The sequence below is a fragment of the Eurosta solidaginis genome, chromosome 5, assembly GCF_040869045.1.
Source record: "Eurosta solidaginis isolate ZX-2024a chromosome 5, ASM4086904v1, whole genome shotgun sequence".
Taxonomy (NCBI): Eukaryota; Metazoa; Arthropoda; class Insecta; order Diptera; family Tephritidae; genus Eurosta; species Eurosta solidaginis.
In genome coordinates this window covers 75,962,838-75,986,682 of record NC_090323.1, presented here as the reverse complement: position 1 = coordinate 75,986,682, position 23,845 = coordinate 75,962,838, and the positions used below count along the sequence as shown (strand labels likewise).

The window sequence follows — 23,845 nt, the reverse complement described above, 5'->3', positions numbered from 1 at the left end:
TATGGATTTGATAGATTGGAGACCAAACACATGAACAGTATTCGAGAATAGGACGTACCAGAGAGGTATAAAGGATCTTTGTGAAATAAGGGTCATCAAATTCTTTAGCCCAACGTTTGATAAAACCTAATACACCAGTTGCTTTGTTTATAGTGGTTGAAATATGTGTGATAAAACTTAATGTCGGATCAAAAAAAACACCTAGATCAGTTACAACAGATATCCGCTCCAAAGGGTTGCCGTTAAGTATATAAGATGACAGGACCGGCTGAACACGGCGAAAAGTCATTTGCTTACATTTAGTGCAATTCAAAAAAAGTAAATTTGCAGTACACCAGCTTTGAAATGAGTCAAAAGCGGTTTGAAGCTGATTAAAACAGGACAAGTTTGAAGGCAGATATGTGTAACAAAGTTTTATATCATCTGCGTACATAAAAACTCTAGAATATAAGATAACCTTTGGTAAGTCGTTAATGAACAGGGTAAAGAGTAATGGACCCAAATGGCTACACTGGGGCACGCCAGAAGTTACATCAAACGACTTTGAAAGATTGTTGTTGAAGAAAACTCGCTGAGTCCTATTTTCAAGATAACTTGAAATCCAACTTAATAAAGGCGCTGGAAAGCCCAGAAGATTAAGTTTGTGAACTAAGAGCTCGTGATTAACAGAGTGAAATGCTTTACTAAAGTCGGAGTAATTAAATCTGTTTGTTTGCATTCTAAAAAACCATTCATAACTTACTTATATACTTTTGTAACTCCCTGGCTTTTCAGTTCTTCGATGATCTCTTCTTCTTTCACGTGGATAAGGCACCGATGCCTGCCAACCACCCAGATAATTTGCGGTCCACCTTTTAAGACATGGGGGAAGGGTAGACCCTTCCAGGTCTTGCAGTAATGTGCCATGGTTGACCGTATCGAAAGCTTTTGATAGGTCTAGCGCAACGAGTACTGTTCTATGGTGTGGGTTTTGATTTAAACCGCAATTTATCTCAGTGCTAATGGAATTTAGCGCGGTGGTGGTGCTATGGAGTTTTCTAAAGCCATGCTGATGACAGGTTAGCTGCAAATTTGCTTTGAAGTAGGAGAGCAGAATGGCTTCAAGTGTCTTGGCTACTGGCGATAGGAGAGATATCGGGCGATATGACTCTCCTATGTTAGCTGGTTTCCCAGGCTTTAGTGGCGGGACCACCATGGCCATTTTCCATTTTTCGAGAATGACAAAGGTAGAGAGAGACAGGTTGAAGACATGAGCTAAATATTTAAATCTCTCTTTCCCTAGGTTTTTAAGCATCGGCATGGCTATGCCGTCTGGTCCCACTGCTTTGGATGGTTTAGCGTGACCGATGGTATCCTCAACTTCCTTGGCGGTGATGGTAATTGAAGACGCGCTGAATTAATGTTTATGTGTGTGTCTGTTGGCCCTCCGTCTATCTTTGTCGACCGTAGAATGCATAAAAGTGAGTTCATCAACGGCGATTCCTTCCAATCCCATAGCTTCCATTAGTCGTGATTGTAGCTCGGATTTATTGCCAGTAGTATTCAATCCTGGAAGCCCGTGTGTTTAGTTGTTGAATCTTCAATTCACTCAACGTGACCATGTCCTTGTTGTCCTCTGGAATTTATTCAATAATCCCTCTTCTGACACCAATTATAACGAATTTTTGGTAAATTCTGTTTATTATGGACCTGCTGTTAATGTTCGAATCGCTGAACTGTCGAAAAAATAACTCCAAGATTCAGTATGGCAAAATGGTCTTTATTTACAACTCTACTGTGGCAGTAGTACTTCACAAAAATAATTATCGCGTACTGCACTAATAGTGTGTTTAAATCAAACTGATTGATTATTCCTCAGCTTGTGCTGCTTTTATACTCTGTTGCCTCGTTCACATATTTCTCCTAAAGTCTAGATTTCGCGAACAGCTGCTTACAAGTTACGTGGACGTCTGGTTTTGGGGTCTAGCCCAGAACAACCTGTCCGATGCAACCATCCCTTACACGAGGCACACTGACAAGAGTATGTCCGTCCTAAAAATATTCTTTTCCGGCAGATGCAGCAAAACCATTTCTCAGGACCGGGGTCAGGAGACGGACCCGGATTGGGTTCGATACCTTCCCGGAGCAAGAGAATATGGAGCAGTCCCGCTGCAAGGAGCTGCTGGGAGGATGACAATTTGTGGGAGGGACGCAACAAATTAAATGGGGTTACACTAAAATGGCAGTCCTTGGTCGGGAAAAATCCCGAGTCGCTCCGGTACATAGAACCGACGGCCTTGGGAATCAACGTCCTTGGAATCAACGTCATTGACATTAGTTCTCTTTACAAAAGCGAATTAATGTCGGAATTACTTTTTCTCGCTATATCAACATTTAGGTTGATATTTTAAAAATCTTTTATTTTGGTTTGAAGTATAAAAATTTATTAATCAAAAATTTTCATTTTGATATCACCAAAATTTTCATTTACAAAAACTAATTCGATAGCAAAATATTTAAAACTCAAAGTATAAAATACAAAGTTAATAATTTAACAACAAATAATAAACACTATATTGTCTCCCCCTTTAAGAAAATTTAAAACAAACAAATGATTAATTAATATTAAATATGCTCTTTTTTGTTGTTTAATGTATTTGCATTTGTATTTAAATTAGTGTTAATAAGTATATTTGCTGGTTTAAGTAAATTAATCGAAACATTTTTGATAGTATTTTTGTATTCAATTGTAAATGTTTTATGTTTCTTAGAAATAACTTTAAAAGGTCCTTCATAAGGTGATTCTAAATTAGATTTACGAAGAACTTTAACAAAAACATACAATTTTCAAATTTTTAGGAACGAAAAAGTTTTCTTTGTTACGATGAAAAACTTTAGAACGAACAAACGAAAAATATTCTCTTATTTTTTGAAGAGCGTCATTAGAAAAATCGTGTTCTTTATTACTATTTGAAATAACTAATTCACCAGGTATTCTATTTGGCCATAAACAAGTTCGGCAGATGAACATTTTAAATATTCTTTAATAAAGTTCGTAAACCAAGTAGAATGAATGGTAAAATGTCAGACCAGAGAGTGAACCGAGTCGTTTGATGCTATAATTGCTACTTTTAAAGTTCGATGAAATCTCTCTATCACACCATTTGCTTGGGGATGATAATGAGATGTATGAATTTTATGAGAACCTAAAAGTTTAGTGAATTCTGTAAAAAATTTTGATGTGAATTGTGAACCTTGATCTACTGTAATATTTAATGGTATACCAAATCGTGGTATATAATTTTGAATAAAAGTTCTTACTATAGTATTTGTTGAAATATCTTTAAGAGGATAAGCTTCAGGCCAACGTGAAAATCTGTCAATAATTGTTAAAATATAACAATTTTCATTTGAAACTGGAAGAGGTCCAACAATATCCATATGAATATGTTCGGAACGACCTGATGGTATTTGAATTTTTTGAATAGGAGATTTAGTATGTCTTGAAATTTTGGTTTTTTGACAATTGATACAAGATGTTTATTTCTCCTGTCTGTATCCGAAGTTCACGTTTTGTCTTCTACCCAGCAAAAATTCGGAGTCAAAAAAGAGTCAGAAAGGAGTTCTAATTCGGATAATTTAAGGTCCGTCAAGCTGGACCCCCCCTACGATGGATTCGAAATTTGGTAGGCCAGGTATTATGTGCTAATTTGTTCCCAAAATAAAAAAGTTTGTGCTCAAAATTTCAGTACTTTTTTTTACCCTCAAAAGGGGGGGGGGGGGGGTCCAGGTGGAGTTTAGTTTAAATTAAAAAGGAAACGTTCATTACAAATTTGATGATTTACAGTATAAAAATAATTTTTCTTTAAACTTATTATTTTCACAGCCTTTTATCTCATATTCACGTTTTGTATTCTAGTTATATGCGTGTGTATGTGAGTAATAAATTCTGCTCATTAAACTCCTTTGTCGTTGATAGTATTGTTGACATGAAACGATGAAATTGAAACTAAACTTTCGATATTACCGACAATGTTCAATGTACGGTTGAAACGGGTTTTGTTTTCTAAGAGGTTACGGTTGATGTTGTTATATTTTATTTATTTATACTTATATATTTAGTCTATAGTATTGCAGACTTTACAGATTAGATAACAATATCTTATACAGTACAATAAAACTTGACTTACAATTATAAAAAAACTTTAAACAAGCAAGGACTTAAAAATATGAAACTTGGAAAATATGCCCACATGAATATTATTATAGTGAGTTAAAGTCAGTTAGCATTCGTGTTATTGGCTCATACTGAGCATAATTGCACCTACAATATTCAATATGAAAGAGATCAGAAAGTCCTGGGTTCAAGCCCTGGGCAAAGCATAATAAAAGGTTTAGATAACGTTTTTTCAATTAGAAAAAAGTTTTTCTAAGCAGGATTGCCCCTGTTGTTGTATCGATAAGGACATTCTTGGAAGCCCTTTTGTTAACGATGTTGATGGTCCTATGCCGGATGCAGATCCGGTACGTTCCGGTAACAAGCACCACTAAGGTGCTTTAGTATGACCACATGAAACCTTCAAGGCCATCCCGCCCTCGCACTCCTTAGATCTATGAGGAAATTGGGATCGCCAGAGCCCTCGCCTGCTAAAGAAATAGGATTCGCCACAGGTAGGTGAGGTTGACAATATTTCGCTGGCAACCCCTTGAAAGGGTTGTGCTACACAACCCCTTGAATTTATTTGGTATTTTAGTCGCCTCTTACGACAGGCATACCTGCCTGGGGGGATTAAAACATACTTTCAATTGAATATTTTTGACATTTGAACATAAAAATCAAATACGAAAATATCTTATACATATATTTCATAAAGATTCTGAGTGATATTGGTATAACGCATTTACTTAGGTTGATCTAGGAACATTTTATATCGTTTTATACATTAGTCTAAACCATAAATTAATATTCATACATTTTTTCTAGTTCCTTTGTCGCCTTCGACGGGAGAAAACGTATCATTGGCGTGGCTGCCAAGAACCAACAGGTCACAAATATGAAAAATACAGTAAGTGGTTTCAAACGTTTACTGGGACGCAAATTCAATGATCCACACGTACAACGTGAACTTGTTAGCATTCCAACGAAGGTAGAGCAACGCCCAGACGGTGGCATAGGCTTCAAAGTAAACTACTTGGATCAGGAGCAATATTTTTCCCCTGAACAATTGACTGCTATGCTATTCACCAAACTTAAGGAAACATCGACTTCAGCTCTGCAAGCCCAGGTTTGTTTTATATTGTTGTTGTTGGCTTTGCAGCGGCGGGGTACAGCTGCAAAGAAAAGCCTTGGTCATATATCAATATGGGATGGTCCCGGTCGTGACTATATAAAATATTTCTATCGAATTATATGGTTTTATTTATTATAGGTGAACGACTGTGTGATCGCGTGTCCAGCATATTTTACGAACTCTGAACGTAAATCATTGTTGGACGCTGCTCAAATTGCTGGACTGAATGTTTTGCGCCTTATGAATGAAACTACCGCAACGGCACTATCATATGGTTTTTACAAGCAGGACTTACCAGATGAGAATAAACCGCGTAACGTAGTTTTCGTTGATTGTGGCCATTCGTCTTTACAAGTCAGCGTGTGTTCTTTTACCAAGGGTAAATTGAAGATGATTGCAAGTGCTTGGGATCAGATTGGAGGTCGCGACTTTGACAGTGTGTTAGGGGAATATTTCGCTAAAGAATTTTATGACCGCTACAAGCTTAACGCTAAAACTAATCCTCGTGCTTATTTGCGTTTGCTAACGGAAATAGAAAAGTTGAAAAAACAGATGTCAGCAAATAGTACTAAACTGCCAATAAATATAGAATGTTTTATGGATGACGTTGATGTTTCTTCATCACTGCAACGCACTCAAATGGAAGAGTTGTGTGCGCATTTGTTTAAACGAGTAGAGATGACATTCATTAAGTTGTTGCAGGATTCCAAACTGTCGCTGGATGACATACACTCCGTAGAAGTTGTGGGTGGAACTACCCGTATTCCGGCGATAAAACAGCTTATTGAGCAGGTAAGAAAAAAATAATGTAGATTTATACTCACATGCACATACAGTTACCATCATAAAAAATTCATCACCAAAAAGTTTTACAAGTGCTCTCCCTTTTCTTTTATAATTAGTTTCATACGGTCCTTTTTTTTACCCGAATGTCATACATTTGCAGTATCCCTTACGCATTTTTGCCTCGCTTCCAATAATTGGATGACTTTTTCGCCTCTGGATTATTGATACCAAGACAAAACGGGCCTTTCCATATCTCTTTCCACATTTTTGGACGGGTTATTGCAGTCGACCACGGTTTTAAACTGTTTTTCGCGGAGAACTTTTGAAAGGGTAGAAAAACTTAGCACCCGTGTTTGTATTCTTAATGCTGGAATAACTACGTGTCCTCAGATACCCCAACTGAAGACCTTTGTATAATTTTATGTAGGACCCATATGGGTGCACTTTACATTTTCATACTAAATTCGTTCAAAAAAAATTTACCATCACAGCAACCCATATCTGATATTCCGGTCCTTTTTTTTGCTTCACTGCTCGCTTTCGACGACAGCAACCCCGCTAATTTTAACACTTCGTTCAGTGTCAAACTCATGTTCCACGCAGGTTCCACTGGGTTCCACGCTAGTTTGACACTGACCGAAGTGTCAAACGGCAGTGTGTTAGAAAGAGAAAGGAATTGTTTCCTTCTCACACATATCATACTTGTAAACCTTCACAATGTCCTTTTCAACTATGGAGAGCATTGTGGATAAGATCAGTTTGATAACTTCTTCCTGTCAAAACGCTGTCAAAGAGCTAAAAAGAAGCTAAAAACAAAAAAGAAAAACATCCCAGCGGGTTAAAGGGCTTAGAATGTACCCGCGGCAGGTATGCCTGTCGTAAGAGGCGACTAAAATACTAAATTCTTTCAGCGCAATATATAGCTTCTCCAACCCAATTGTCAACCTCACCTATCCCTGGCGAATCTTGTTTCTTTAATAGCCGAGGCCCTGGAGACCCCAAGTTCCTCATGGATCTAGGGGGTGGGAGGTCGGTATGGCTTAGGATTCATGTGGTCATACCAAATCGTTCCCGAGATGGTCGGGCTAGTACTTTAATGGTGCTTGTTACCGGGCATCCGGCAAAGAGTCTATGTCAGAATTAGAAGTAAAATACAACATTTCACCCGTTAAAATTTATTTATCCGTGACAACACGTTTCTTCGAAAATGTTGTAGTCTTAATATTCACATTAATATGAGTGGATGATAGAGGTCATGGCTTTGTGACGCGTTGCGTGACATTTCATTTTTGACAAGTTCGTAATCATAATGTAATGATAGAAGGTGGAGGAAAATTTGACATTGTCATATCGACCGCCCTTAGCTCCAGGTTGTATTTTAGAAGTACACGAGAAAGAGGGCATAAAAGAAGGGCCCTCTTTTAAAAAGAACTTAAATTCATACTTTTTCAATAATGGTAGAATACAGAAAGCAGTGTATGTAACTTGAATTTAATGCAATTTTATGATAAAAATCCTGAAATGAAGAATGCTTTATTCTATTTTGAAATGTTTGCAGCTTATCAATTTCCTTTGAACGCATCAATTTTACTGGTAATACTCTAGGACAGGGGTCGACTGTTAATACCCGGCCAAGTTATTTCGTCCAAAAAATGTTTCAGATAAGTGTTCGGATCCTATCTCCCGATATTGTTGGACGTATTTTAGAACTCTTCTGCAGTATTAACGAAAGCAATTTTTTTATATTACATTTTGAATGAAAAAAATTAATCGACACAACAGTAGGACCAAAAAGGCATCAGGTCTATAAAATTTATGGGATACTGTGGTTCTGAATTTGACATGTTAACCTGAGATGATTCGGATGTAAGAAGATCGATTGTTTGTCACCTACCCTCAAGTTCGACGCACAGGCCAACTATAGGCAGGGAGTCCGAAGCTAAAGGTAGCATCAGTCACCGGTCTACACATCTAGTTTTTGCTGACAGTAAAGATATATAGCGCCCACCACTCCGGAGATCCTGGGAAAAATTTGGAAAAAAGTTTTTTTCAATTAGAAAAAAAGTTTTGCTAAATGGGTTCGCCCCTCGGCAGTGATTTAGCAAACACCGAGTGTATTTCCGTATTTCTCCGAGTGTATTTCTATATTTCTCGAGTGTATTTCTGCAACTGCTGTTCGGAGTCGACAAAAATTAAATAGGAGTACAACGCAAATTAGGTGAGAAGCGTCGTTATAACTTGCATACGTCCACATTATATCGCGAAAGTTGTTGTTGCTTTGATGATAAAGATATTCCCCGAAGGTTTTGAGGAATACTATCCTTTAAACCGTTTAAACGGTTAAGCACCAATTAAGTAAGTAAGTAACCTCATTTATCTCAAAATCCTGTCGTGGTGTGCAAGTTATGATCGTTGTTACAAAAAATAATTTTTCCCATGTTAACGAAATGTGAAAATAGATGCGTCCGGTTCCGAGAAAAGTGAGTATCCGCTGGCTTAAGGGCCGCGGCACAGAGAAATTTTTCATATATGTAGATGCATTTTACACAAGCTTATGCATTCCAGTAACATCGCAACATCAACCAAGATGTTGCGATTATAAATATGAAGGAATTTAAGACTTGGCAATTGAAGTTTATTTAGCCTTGCACATTCACATACAAAATTTTGCGAATCACTGTTATAAACATTCTCACTATCAAGAAATATACTTTCTAACATATTTTGTATCTTATTCAACTGTTAAATTGCAGTTTTTAACTGTGAAAAATGTAAGAAAGTTACCAACGAGTGGGAAAAATAATTTCACTTGCAAAGTGCACCAGCACCCTTAGCCAAAGCAAATGTCAAATTCTTCTTATGCTTTGCTAGCAACAAAAGTTTTTAAGTTGGCTACTTTTTCATGTCAGATGGCGCCAGTGTCGCTCAATCTACCGTTCCCCATAAAAATCCAAGCAATCTAATCAATGCATACGATTGAGTAAAATGCATCTATATGAAAAACTGCTTATGTGACGGGGCTTTAAGTCTCAAGCCAACAGACACTTCGCGAAAACACAAAAGAACATACACTGCATCAAAAAAATGTAATTACAACACTTCTTGCAAAATAAAAGGTATGATATCAGTTGCGTTAATTATCACCTTATAAGGACGCATAGCATTAAAAAATCTTTGACAATTTCTACCCGCTTACTTTTTTAACTCGAGTAACTCGTGCATTCCGTTAAATCAAGCTCAAATAATTGCGCATTCAGAAAATATGTACCGCATAATCCATCCAATCCTTGCTGTGTTAAATAACGGTAGTTATTTTTGCGTCATAAGTAGATATATTAGAAGTCATGCTCGTTGTTTTTCAGTGAATTTTTATACTCAGCTGAGCAGAGCTCACTAGAGTATATTAATTTTGTTCGCAAAACGGTACCCCGTAATGGCATAAACCAATCGAGATAGATATAGACTTCTATATATCAAAATGATCTGGGCGAAAAAAGAAATTAATTTAGCCATGTCCGTCCGTCTGTCCGTAAACACGATAACTTGAGTAAATTTTGAGGTATCTTAATGAAATTTGGTCTGCAAGTTCCTGGGCACGCATCTCGGATCTCTACCTAAAATGAACGAAATCGGACTATAACCACGCCCACTTTTTCGATATCGAAAATTTCGAAAAACCGAAAAAGTGCGATAAATCATTACCAAAGACGGATAAAGCGATGAAACTTGGTAGGTGGGTTGACAATGGGCGTGGCGCCGCCTACTTTTAAAAAAAGGTATTTTAAAAGTTTTGCAAGCTGTAATTTGGCAGCTGTGTATGTAATGTTCGGTTACACCCGAACTTAGCCTTCCTTACTTGTTTTACTTGTAGTCGTGAACACCTCCATGGGGAGTCAAGTGCTTAAAAAGCACCCGAAAAATGGCGTTTTGGCGTAGTTTTGAGGTCTTGTACAGGGTGGTCACACAATTTCGTCAAAGAACATAAATTCAAATAGCCATGACTTTTGGATAAAAATTAAGATCTCAATATATTAAAGAGTGTTTTTAAATAATAGCCATGTTTATTTTTTTACACACGTATACGTTTACGTGTGCGCGTAAAAAAACGCTTATCCTCGCTTATATCACAACGGCCTGTCAAGTCAAGCTAAATAAAACCGTTTAAAATGGAAATTATACAGCCCAATTCTAAACGAAAATTCCGTGCGAGTTTTTCCCTTCTCCCAGTCCTCGTATTCTAAATAAAAATTCCGTGCGAGTTTTTTCACTTCTCCCTTTCCTCCTATTCTGAACAATGTTCGAAAAAGCGGAAACCGGTTATGGGAGAAAAGTAGGTATTATGAATGTGAGTGAGTCATTTTAAAAGAAATTGTTCACTTGATAAGCTGAAAGGAACGCTTCATAAAAATGTAAGTAAATTGTATTTTTTGAATTGAAAATTACTTATTTTATTAGATATGTAATAAATAAAATAATATTCTCTTATATTACTCTTGATTTCAGGTCTAAAAGTACAAATAAACAACAGATAGAACTGCTAAATCGATTTGATGCAGTCATCCGGCAATTGCGCAAGGTTGTTTTAAAGAAGGCAAAGAAGCCTTACATAGATTTTGGCGTAAAGCTGAGGAATAGCTGAACTCAGCCGGACCACCAGCAAAATTCATTGCAGAATGGAAAAAGGAACTTATTTTCATGAAAAAGTTGTATACATACGAGCTGACTAAAACTTATGTGTTCTAGGTGTGGGCTGATCAAAAACATACGTGCGTCAAAAAGCAGCGAGCAACCATAAGAGTTCCAGAGGCACTGGCGGTGGCCCAAATAACGAATACAAGTTTTCCACAACAGAAAGGGCAATATTTGAGTTGAACGGTATGAAGGAATCCGTGGAGGGAGTGGGAAATAAATTTGGACTGCCATCTAGGAAGCTATTGCAGCAAATTTATGGCAACATTCGAATTGAAGATGGAACTACAGTTAGGGAAAGTAGTGTTGTGGACGACATTGTCCAAGTGAGTGAGTGTGAGTTAGCTAACGAATTTGAGGTATTGAGTGAGACTGTGGTAGGGATTGATTGTGAGGTATTGCATGAGGACCCAGTTATTAGTGTTTGTATGTCTGAGAGCCCCCAAATGCTTTGATTGAAAGGCCCACTTCCGCAAAAAGAGTGCCATCTAAGAGATCTTCCTCTGACATTCTTGAAGAATAATTGTCAATTCAACGCGATCTCTGTGATACCATAAAAGGTGCAGTGTCAGATTTTACTGATCAAAAAGAAAATATTAAAAAAATATATAGGGCGATTGACAAAATATATGCAATTAATAAAAAGCATTATAACGAAATGGAAAAATTAAAAAGAGAGGAAATAGATGAATTGAAAAGGCATAATTTAGCAATGGAAAATCGTATGCTCCGCCGGCTAGAAAAATAATAGAAAAATACCTAGTCGCATGACACTTGTATATAGCAAGCTACCTGAATTTGTGATTTTTTTAATAGTCCTTTTTAATATTTACTAAAATATAAGACTAGTAAATTTTTTTAATATGAACTATTTTTTATTTTATTTCATAGTAGTATTAATATCAGTATTATACATGCTTACATGAACTATCTTTATTTTGTAGACTGTAATATTACTTAATTTAAGATTGTGTTATTTCTATTTTTTGTAAGAAAATGAGACTGAAACTCTTTAGTAGGAATTAAGTAAAATGTACTAAATTGTGATACCTGAATTTAAAGGCAGAAAAAATGAATTTAAAACAAAATAAAATGTTAAACTCAAAGTATGTGTTTTCATTCCTTAAAATTTATAGCGAGCTTCCAATGTTGTTTCGTATGTTTTGCGCTGCGTTCAAATACTGAGGCGAAGTCAAGGGTATTAAATCTTGATTTCTGTTTTGAGTTGCCTGCTCTTCTGTGGATTGTACTTCTGTCATATCTGTGTATGCCTTGAAATGTATGTATATGTTGTGCAGCGCGCAGCACACGTTTACAATTTTTGCTGCTTTTTTTTGGAGTGTAATGTAATTCCCTTGCACCAAGGAGACACCTCCATCGATTTTTCAGCACCCCATTGGTTCGTTCAATAATGTTGCGACACTTCGAATGGGCTTCATTAAATTTCGTCTGTATAGAGCCTTCGTCGGGACTCCGATGTGGTGTCATAAGCCATGGTGCTAAAGGATACCCGGCATCACCTAGTTTAAAAAGTCTTATATCAATACAAATATTTACATTTTGAATATTTTATTATTACCCAGTAACCAAAAATTGGCTTCACGTTGCAATCCAAATAAAGGAGTTATGCGAGGCACCGGGATGGGAAGCATCAACGTACCGAATTTTCAGCTCATCGTCACACATCTAAGAAAATACAATGTCATAGTCAAATATATTTCACTTGAACTATTATAAATAGCTTACCAACATTACATTTAAGCTGTAGTAGCCCTTCCTATTGTAGTAGAGATGCTTGTTTTCCGCGGGTACGATGATACGGACATGCTTCACGTAAAATGCACGTGAAATTCTTCTTTCGTCGCTGCTCATTGGCACACTTATCCATCTTTCGCACAGCTCACTTTCAAAGGTCTCAACGACTTTGTCCAGAACTTTGCTGAATGTGGGTTGCGCTAAAGAAACGTCCACATCTTTTCCGATTCCTGTTTGATACCCACCTTCAGCAAAAAATCTTAAAACTGCACTTAGTTTCACAAGCGGCGATATCGCAAATTGTTTTTTGCGATGCCGTGTGTGCGATGTGAGAAATTCCAACAAATACCGAAACGCAGGTTTGTTAACCCTAGTTCGACCGTTAATGATTATATTCAATGAAACATTGGCATCGGGTATTTTTATTGATGACTGGAAGCAAGCATCCATCACTCCCATATTTAAGTCTGGCAACAATAGTTACATTTCTAATTACAGACCTATTTCTAAACTGTCTACAACTTCGAAGCTTTTTTAAATGTGTAGTCGAAGACAAGCTTTATTTTTGTATTAAAAGCTATTGTCCCGGCTAGATCCACAATAACGAGCCTCGCTATCTTTTCTGAGGATTGTGACACGGCATTTAGACGAGGTTTTCAGGTTGATACAATATACTTAGACTTCTTAAACGCATTCGATAAAATTTTTATATGCGAAGTTAGCTTGCTATGAGTTCCACTCTATGTTTCTACAGTGGATTAAATCTTACTCTCACAACAGAAGTAATGTAGTAAATACTCTTACTCGAAACCATTTTGGACCACCTCTGGAGTGCCTACCCTTAGGTATTTATGTTGTTCATTAATGACATTAGTTCTTACTTTTAATCTGCAAAATTTCTGCTTTATGCTGATGATCTCAAAATCCATTCGGAGATCAGTTGTTATAATGATGTTGTTCTTCAATCTGAGATTAATAAGTTTTATAGCTGGTGCGTCAAGAACCGTCTCTTCCTTAATATAAGGAAGTGTCACACTGTGACGTATGGTAAACTGCTGAGGCCACTTCATATCTTCTATCATATTGCAGACACTTTTCTCGCACGACTCTTGAAGTTAAAAACTTGGGTGTATACTTCGACTCAAAGTTTAATTTTCACACTCACGTCAGCTTCACAATTTCTAACATGCCAATCTAATATAAACGCACTCAAGTCATTTTCTGTCAAAAATGTTTCATGCACATACAACTTGTATGAGAGCAACCGAAATTGAATTTGCTGCGTGAAAACCTAACTCGATTTCCAATTTTTGTTCTGCCTGACATTTAGATTTGACGTTTGCATACATGTTTTACATTATCGCAACGCATACTTATTTCGGTTAGGGCAAAAAACGCCGGTTGTTTGCGTGCGCTAAAAAAACGCAATGCGGTTTTATTAGGTTGGCGTGTAATGCGCTTCCAATGCTTGTATATGTTAGACGCCATTCGGCAAACTTCTGTCACCCCTGCATACTCAAAGTTTTATGTTCGTCCTTTGTGCGGTCCAAACTTGAGTATGCGGCTTTCATTTGGCGGCCTTACCACCCAGTTCACATCAATCGCCTGGAGCGGGTTCAAAAAATCTGTATGCGCTTCGCGCTTATTTCATTACGATTATCTGAACCGATTCCATTTTATGTCTCGTTGCCAACTATTATCTTTATTATCTTTACACAACCGCAGAATTCAAAATTGACTGCGCGTTGCTTCTAGAAAGACTATGCTTAAATACTTCCTGTAAAAAGCTCCGCCGCTTGTAAATCTTTTTCGTTGGGCTGAGTAGAACTGTTTATAATTCAAAAGCGCCTATTATAGCAGATCCATATCAGAAATCAGTTGTTTCTGAAATGTTTGGATATTGACTCAAAATATGCTTTTCAACTACAACTAAAAAACTACTTAAATCTGTAATAATATATATTATCTTTGCTAATGCATTCCATAGCTTAATTTAAACTGGTCTCTGTAATACTGACCTAAGTGTCTGTACTAAACATTATTAGACTACATTCCTCTGTAGATTGTTGTCGTATTCAGGGCAGATTTATATTAGCTTATGTCGTTACATGTTACCGTTATTTATTTAGACTCATTGAGGGTATTCTGACTGGACTCTGCCTTCCGATATCACAGCCTTTAAATAGCAGATGTAGGAAATGTGGGTTGGAGGAGCACGTTTTGTGCTATTAGGAGTGATACAGCTGTCAGATCTAGAAGAAGCTAGTGGCATAGGTCCTAGAAAGCTCTTAGTAGTTGCCAAGAGAACGGAGTTATTTTTTAATGAATTTCTTGTGTTTTTGATAGGTTTTTTCAGTTTGGTTGTAAAGCAAACTTCTGTTAATACTATGGACTCATTCAGTTTATGTAAGGTCCTCACGGTAAGGCCAGTTCAACCTAACCTAACCTTACCGTTATATACGTAAATAATTGTAATTGTTCAATTTATACTCTTTTTAATATTTTCCTGCACTGTTGTACTATAAACGATCTATAATCATGTTGTACTAACACTTTTGATCAATAAACATAATTTTTTTTTTTTTGATAACGACGAAGCAAAATTCTCTTTGATAATTTTTTTTATATCCATAATGTTAATAAATTTTTTTATAGGACTGCACAAGTCCTGGCTGATTCCCCCGCTATACTTCCTACAAAACAACTTGGTACACACTTTTCATTAATTCGCTAGCGAGATAAAATTTAAGTAAATACTCAGTTCATGTGAATGAGGCCTGCTGTTTTTCTCAACACAACAAATGCTTTAAAAGCCCTTCAAACATACCTCGTGTTCGTGGTATGTGTGTCAGCAGAGGCTCATAGTTTAAATAAGAGTTTGGCATTTGTAATGGTGTAGTTTTTAAATTGACATTTTGGCGCTATATTTAACTTCCTTGCGTTTTTGTCGTTTTATTAATGACCTCCACTGCACCTTGAGAAGACCTTTTGATACATATATAATTGTTCTTAGAATTATAGTTTGGCCGCAAAAGGGGTGCAAGTCAGGATAGTCTGGCAACCTTGGTGTGTTAAAGGAATGTTTCTTATGTTGATTGCTTAATTTATATTTGTTCAGTTTCTGGTGACGCTATATTAGCCTTCACATTTTTTTTTTTTTTTTCGATTTGGGATTAATGGCAGGGTGCTTTGACCATAGCGCCAGGTATAAAATCAAAATGGTCTTTCTAGATCGTCGTTTCATTTCACATGTTCCTCCGTTATTCACAGAGCTCCGTTATTCAATATTTAAGTTCCGTTATTTCTCGGAATGTTAATTTTTTATGGTTTTTAAATGGCACCACGCCATGCACAAAATCAATACTAATTTGTTTTTTAAATGGCACCACGCCAGGCACAAATGAGCAATATGTATAACAAAGCTATTTGTAACACTGATTCCTGTTTTTATTTATTTATTTTAGAAGGAAGCACAAAACCACAAATTCATATTCCGTTCAGGTGAGCGTGTATTTATTTTTTATCATTAGGGATGGGTACTCCAGCTGCCGGAATTATCAAAGCTCCTCGCATTAGCGAGCCCTCCCCGAGCTCAATCCGTAACGAGATCAGCGAATCCAAAAAATAATGAGTGGATAACAAAACAAATCCTGGACTCTGAAAAAAAATCCTGGATATGTAGGAAGATTGAAGACAAATTTGAATGCTTAGAAGAAAAATGTGAGGGCTTAAAGCAAGACCTAAATGAATTGAATGAGAAAGTATCTCACCTGGATAACGTTTTTGAGCGCTTGGGCACCTTGAGAAAGAAGTATCGCGTCTGGAGACAGCACTTGAGGATGGAGTGTCTGCCCTAAAGATAATATTGTAACGAATTTAGTGAAATTCCGCTTATTCCAAATTCTTCTGCTAACGTTCGAATCGCTAAACTGTTGAATAAATAACTCCAATATTCAATAATGCAAAAAATGGTCTTTATTAGACTACTTGAAAGTACTTCACAATAACACTTCACAACCAATAGCGTGCTTAAATGAAACTGATTGCTCATGCCTCAGCTTGTGCTGCTTTTATACTCTTCGGTTTCCTCGTTCTCATATTTCTAGGCGTTTCTCCTAGAACTTACTAGTTCGCTGATGATTGCATACTTTTGTGAGTATACCTCCGCTGCTTGTATGTACATATGTGTATACATGATTGATTTGTGTATGTAAAACAAATTACTGCTTAGTATCGGCTTAGAGATGATATTATCCCTTAGTGTTGCTAGTGTTCGTCACACTGCCCTCCACCTAAGTCTGATAGTCCCGATCAGACAAATTTCCTGATCTAAACGCCGCTAGCATCTCCAAATGAACCACCCTTCTATTTCGGGGTTTCCCAATGGTTTGTATGTGGTAGATGGTATCACTGATCTTCACAACTGCACCAAAATTTGGATGGAACAGTTTTCCGCCGGTGAGGGTTGTATAGCAGTACCAAATCTCCCTCCCGGAAACCTTCCGAATTATTGCTCTTGTCGCACCTGTGTTTCATCCTAGTACTCATTATCCTGATTCGTTCCCTCACACTCTGTTGTTTGGCCAATGAACTATTTCGTAGAGCTTGCGCTGGACGGATTGGCTTCGCATAATCAGTATCGTTCCCACGTTTCACAACAGTAGTGCGCCCTGGCTTGAAACTACCCTCGCATTCTTTCTGGGAAATTCTTTCCTTCGTTTTCGTGCGTCCATTTGGGTTTGTCAATGCCAGTGTTTCACTCGCAGGTACTTTTGTTTTCGCTTTATTTAGCCCATTCGATCCATCAACCTTTGGCCGATCTACTGCCTTTGACTTTGGTGGTCTTTGTCCAATCGCCTCCACCAGCACTCGCTTACTGCTGAACCCTTTCTCAAAACTGAAGTTGAGTGGTACATCCTGGTTCTTATAACGCATAATCCTTCTCTGCATATCGATCCTGATGTCATGGTCAACTAAGAAGTTCACTCCCAATATGACTTCATCAACAATCTCCGCCACAACGAATTTGTGTAGAACCATGACCTTCCCAATTAATACTTCACAGATCACTTCTCCCTGGACTTGGTTATACTCGCCAGTGACCGAACGCAACCTTGGTCCAGGTAATGGATTTACTCTCCTGTTGACCAAATCAGATCGGATCAAGGAATGAGATACGCCCGTATCTACAGTTAGTACACGTTCTTTGCCATCCATATTTCCTCTGACGGTAAGACTGCTGGAGTTTCATCCAATTTGCGAGACAGATATCACAGGACATTCAATAGCTGTGGCAAGTTCTCGATCTTTACATCTGACTCGCTCTTGCGTATCTCCTCCAGCTTTGCGTTTACGACCAGCCAAGTTGGAACTACCAGGACCGGTGCTGCAATGACATGCAATGTGCCCTGGCTTGCCACACTTAAAGCATTTGATTGCATCATTATTCTTCTGTTGCGTTCCCTTTAAAGCTTTCAAAATTGCGTCTACCCACTCTGGTCTTTCTACTTCCACACGATGAGCCTTGTATGCTGGTTTACTCAATAGTGAGGCAGTTTCCTGAGTCAATGCATGTGATACCGTTTCTGCAAATGTTGGCATTGGGTTTGCGTATGTAGCTCGCTTTGTTTCGACCTCCCGTATGCCATTTATAAAACTCTGGATTTTCACTCTCGGTGTACTCCACGGGTGCGTCCGCATTTGCCAAATGAGCCAACCTTTCAACATCCGAAGCAAACTCTTGCAAAGTCTTATTAGCTTTTTGGTAACGGTTTTGCAATTCTATTTGATATATCTGTTTCCTGTGTTCGCTTCCATACCTTCGTTCTACAGCGGCCATCAATGCTTCATAACTGTTCCGTTCGTACTCTGGAATCGTCTGTAAGATTTCCGATGCAGGCGCTTTCGATGCCACGAGCAGTACAGCAACTTTACCTTCCGCATTCCAGTTGTTCACTGCTGCGGTCTTCTCAAACTGTAGCTTAAAGACCTGGAAAGGAACAGAACTGTCAAAAGATGGAGTTTTTTACCTTCGTATTACTCGCTGAAGCAGCCGGGCGATTAAGTTACAATTCCTGTATACAACCTCTCAAAGCATCCAGCTCTGCCTCGAATTTTGCACCATGCGCGCTTCGAGTTTTGATGATATACGCGCCTCTTGTGCTTCTAGTTGTACTATTATGCGTGTCTCTTGTTCTTTCAGTTGAGTTGCCATATATGTCTTTTGTTCCTCCAGCTGAGATGAAATTTGTGTTTCCTGTGCTTCAATCTTGGCTATTATCTGTGTCGACATTTCTGAAATACGCGTTTCTTGTGCTTCAATCTTGGACGTTATGCGTGTCTCCTGCGATTCCATATATGTCTTCTGTTCTGCCAGTTGAGATGACAATGTCGATGTTTGAGCAGACATTGCAGCCAAAATCATGTTCAAGTCCGTGCTCGTAACTGTCTGCGATGTTCCATTTTTCTCTTAAATTTTTGTTGTTGTCTCGTCCCCATCAGGATGAAAGACATACTCATCCACATTAGTTCCTTCCAACTCCATTGCCTCCCGTAGCCGTGCTTGAAGTTCGATCTTATTGCCGGTTGTATTTAATCCACGGTTGTCCAACTCCTTTTTCAGTTGCTGGATCCTTAATTCACTTAACTTTGCTATGTCCAAGTTGTATTCAAAATCTTCGGAATTTATTCAACAATTCCTCTTCTGACACCCATTGTAACGAATTTAGTGAAATTCCGCTTATTCCAAATCTTCTGCTAACGTTCGAATCGCTAAACTGTTGAATAAATAACTCCAATATTCAATAATGCAAAAATGGTCTTTATTAGACTACTTGAAAGTACTTCACAATAACACCACAACCAATAGCGTGCTTAAATGAAACTGATTGCTCATACCTCAACTTGTGCTGCTTTTATACTCTTCGGTTTCCTCGTTCGCATATTTCTAGGCGTTTCTCCTTCTAGAATTTACTAGTTCGCTGATGATTGCATACTTTTGTGAGTATACCTCCGCTGCTTGTATGTACATATGTGTATACATAATGATTGATTTGTGTATGTACAAACAAATTATTGCTTAGTATCGGCTTAGAGATGATAGTATCCCTTAGTGTTGCTAATATTCGTCACAATGTTATCCAATCGAGAAAGCCAAATTGAAAACCAAGTAGCAGCTTGCGGTGTTCGTGCTCATGGTATTCCGTCTGAAGAAGTAGTATCTTTCAAAATTACTGGACAGTGTCAAAGACCCAGCCGTCATCATAAGGGTCCAGTCTCCTACTGCCAGAAGTACTTTTTTGAAAACAATTGCGAAATTTAAACGACTAGAGTATAAATTACAATGCTCCGATTTATATAAATGTATCGCTGACGAAGCGGAATTACGAGAACTTTAAGGCTGCGATCCACCTTAAGAAAAGAAAGAAAGTAACCTCAGCCTTCACTAACATAGTCCACATAAAGCGAAAAGCCACCAACAGTTCCGAAACGATTTACAGCATGGAGTCGTTCAAGAGGCTTGAGGGTTGGAGCCCAAGGGGAGTACCTAATTTCGAGAAGAAAGTTCGAGATCCTCAAGTTAGTAAATCGGTCATCGTATGTAGAATATAATTTTATTCTCCTACTTTCTGCTTCTATTCTTTCTTCTTCTTCATAAGTAATACAAGTAAATTGTCGTTAACCACAAGCAGTGCGAAGCTTTAATAAGTCCTTGATTTCCAGAGATTGCTTACGTACGTTGCTACGCATAGTTAGAAGACGTGTCAAGGGTATGAATATCATCCACCTCAACGCGCAACGCCTGATAACAAACTTGATGTATTAAAATACCTTTCCGACTTCTCCGATAATAGACATCATATGCATTTCCGAGACGTAGTTTTCTGCAGGAAATAACGATGCTCTAGTTGCGTTTCGGTACCGATAGAAGTGGTCATGATGGTGGTGTTGTTATACATATATGTTAAATGTTGTCTGTCCTGCAAATTATGTTGTAGTTCTTGTACCGGTAATTATGTGGAATTTGTGTTTGTTGATGTTTTTTCAGCGAATGGTGATAAGCTCCTTGTCGGCTGTGCATACAGACCTAATCACCAAGTACACTTTGATGGATTTACTAATTTTCTGCAACCTTTACTTTTAAACTACGAAAATATTATCCTAGCTGGTAATTTCAACAGCAACCTGCTCGTAGAGCCTAGTTTAAAACAAAGTATGGAATCTCTGGGACTTTTCCCAGCCAAGGATTCCTTGCCAACACACTCTACAAACACCAGCTCGCTGCCAGACGTTTTCTTTATAAATGACTCCCAGAAATTTCTTCTTTACGACCAGCTGTATGCACCCAATTTTTCTAAACACAACCTCCTACTCATAACTTATAATTTTCAAACGACGTGTCGTGCAAACCGTGCTCGTTTATCTACCGTGACTTTAAGGGTATAAATTATAGTAGGGGGCTCATGTAACCGTATATAAGGCATTTAAAGTGTGTAAACGTATAAATTTATCTAGTGCGTAAACGAGCTGTCAAATTTTGTATGAAAAATCATTTACACAATTTGTATAAATTGTGCGCGTATTTCATTGTGTAAACGCGGTAAACTCAAAGGAATGCAACCTTGCAGACATTACAGCAGGTATTTTCATCAGAAATCTCCAACATCAGCAAGTAAAGGCGTTGTAGTTTTGATTTTTCACTTAATCTTGGCATTTTTTAATTTGTATAACAATAAAAAAAATTTTGTTTGGCAATAATACAGCTGATAAACAATCAAGTTTATCAAGAGTATTACTAAAAAAATAAATAAATGTAAGGCGCGATAACCTCCGAAGAGATCTAAGGCCGAGCTTCTCTTCCAATTTGCGTCGTGCTCCTCTTGATTTTTCCCTACAAATTGGCCGGACGGGACCTACATGTTTTATGCAGACTCCGAACGGCATCTGCAAGGCAGATGAGTTTTCACTGAGAGCTTTTCATGGCAGAAATAGAATCGGAGCGCTTGCCAAACACTGCCGAGGGGCGACCCCGCTTAGAAAAATTTTCTTCTAATTGAAAAATCTTATTTCTAAAATTTTGATGTTGCTTTGCCCGGGAGTTGAACCCAGGGCATACGGTGTGATAGGCGGAGCACGCTACCATCACACCACGGTGGCCGCCAGAGTATGACTAGGTGCGTTCATATAACAGCGTGTGTAAATGGATATAATTTTACACCTTATAAGTTTATATGCTTTCATGGGTCCCCCTAGTGAACTTGGTGAAGCAGTGGCGTCCGTCGATCGGAGACTGATTCGCACACTGCCATCGGTTGATGATCAGACAAAGTTCCTTCAAGATGGCATAAATAAGGTCTTTGATGACCACGATTAATCTAAACTTAAGGTGGCGAAAAACAAGAACAATCCATGGTTCGACGACGGAAGTAAGACATTTAATTCACTTTCGTAACCTGGCTTACTCCCGGTGGAAAATATACCGAACTGTTGAAATGCATATGCACTTCAAACCGACCCGGCTCATTGACAACGAAGCCTTAAGATCGGCTAAAGAAGATTTCTATAAAAGTAAGTTCAGCTCCGCTTTAAATTAGAAGGAAACTTCGGGTGCGATAAAGGGGATTGGGATTGGCAAATCCAAAGCCCCTCTCTCAGTCCCCTCGATGTCGATGTAAACGATATCAATGATAATTTTGTAAAACTACCTCCTGCGGCTGCCAATGTATGTACTGACAATTACTGTGTTCGTGTTAATGTTGATGGGGTCCCCTCGCGGCCACCGTGGTGTGATGGTAGCGTGCTCCGCCTACCACACCGTATGCCCTGGGTTCACGCCCTGGGAAAAGCAACATCAAAATTTTAGTGTTACGTCTGGTGGTACAGACGTACGAATATTTCATATATTTATAATTATAATAAAATTTAAGCAAAATACGAAAGATAGTTAATAGTAAAATGTTATACTTCAAAATTCACGTGTGCAGCTCTTGGATAACTCAAAGTGACAGCCGTATGTCGATATGTTAGCAATATGTCAAACTTTGATCATGTGTTGCCAGATTGCCATAATGTCTCGTCCCAACACCTTCGCTGTTTAGTTTAATGAGCTCGGTGAAAACCTAAGTTGCGGGCGTCGAGAACGATCTGACCGACGTAGGGATGGAGTCCCTTGGTCTTCGCAATTGTGATTGGTTTGACCTGAATCATAATCATTGTGCGCAATTTCATGATTAGCTTGACCTTAGTTTTCATTCGAGGACATCTCATCATTGTCTACGTTTTGAGTTTCTGAGTATTTTTCTAAATGGTCTAGAATATGATCTGCGCGTTCTGGTACCTGTTTGGTCTGTGATCTACGATGGCGCAATTGATTTGCGTGAATTATTTTCAACTTTCCAGAGTCCATTAAGACGTTGTACATGACGCTACCAATACGTTCTATTATCGGGCCTGGTTTCCACTCATATATTTGTTGTTAGATGTACGTATCGCAGCGTAAACCTTGTCCTCGGGATGGAACTGTTTCGGACTGGCCCCGTGTTTTCTGTTGTACTGGTATTTCATATTCGAGCTTTGTTTCTCATTTGGTGCCTCGCTTGGTGGGAGCAGTGAATCCAAATGCGTACCGAGTTTTCGATTGTATAACAGCTCGGCAGGTGATTTGAAATCCATACAATTTTGGTTCGGGGTGGAGCGATAACTCATTAGAATGTTTGTAGGTTTTGGCCGGTTGTACCCTCCTCACTAAGTTCTTTTAATGCTCTCTTGAGTGTGTCAACAAATCGTTCCGCCTGACCATTTAACATAGGGTAATATGGACTGGAACAAAGGTGTTGGATACCGCGTTCACGGATGAAGTTTTGAAACTCTGCACTCTTGAATTGGGTTCCATTGTCTGATACCAGCGTACTTAGAAAGCCGTGTCTTGAAAACATTTCATTTAAAATATTGATGGTCTGGTGAGTAGAGATTGACTTGGTCATCACTATTTCTGGCCATTTGGAATAGGAGTCCACCACTACTAAAAAATAATGTCCATCGACGGGACTTGCGTAGTCGATGTGTATGCGTTGCCATGGTTCAGTATTTGGAGGCCATGGGCTTAATGTTGTTTTTGTTGGAAGTTTGGCCGCGGCTGCACATTGATGGCAGTCGTTAATAAAATTTATGTCTATCTATTGCGGGCCAATATACGTAGCTACGAGCGATTGCTTTTGTTCGTTGTATACCTTGATGACCCCGGTGAAGTTCTTTTAGAATTCCCTTTTGGTAAATTCTAGGTATAGCAATTCGATTTCCTACCATTATACAGTCCTTGGTGACGGTAATGGAATCTTTTCGCGTAA

General features: G+C 38.3%; 1 protein-coding gene across 6 annotated transcripts in view; it reads left to right on the top strand.

Annotated features, from left to right (window-relative positions):
- Positions 1–23,845, top strand: part of Hsp110 (heat shock protein 70Cb) — a 209,396-nt gene that overhangs the window by 90,250 nt on the left and 95,301 nt on the right. For all 6 annotated transcript variants that reach the window (XM_067788664.1, XM_067788658.1, XM_067788659.1 and 3 more), the window contains exons 3-4: positions 4,964–5,264; positions 5,409–6,062. In XM_067788664.1, coding sequence (XP_067644765.1) covers positions 4,964–5,264; positions 5,409–6,062 — 955 coding nt within the window. The remainder of the gene's footprint in view (positions 1–4,963; positions 5,265–5,408; positions 6,063–23,845) is intronic.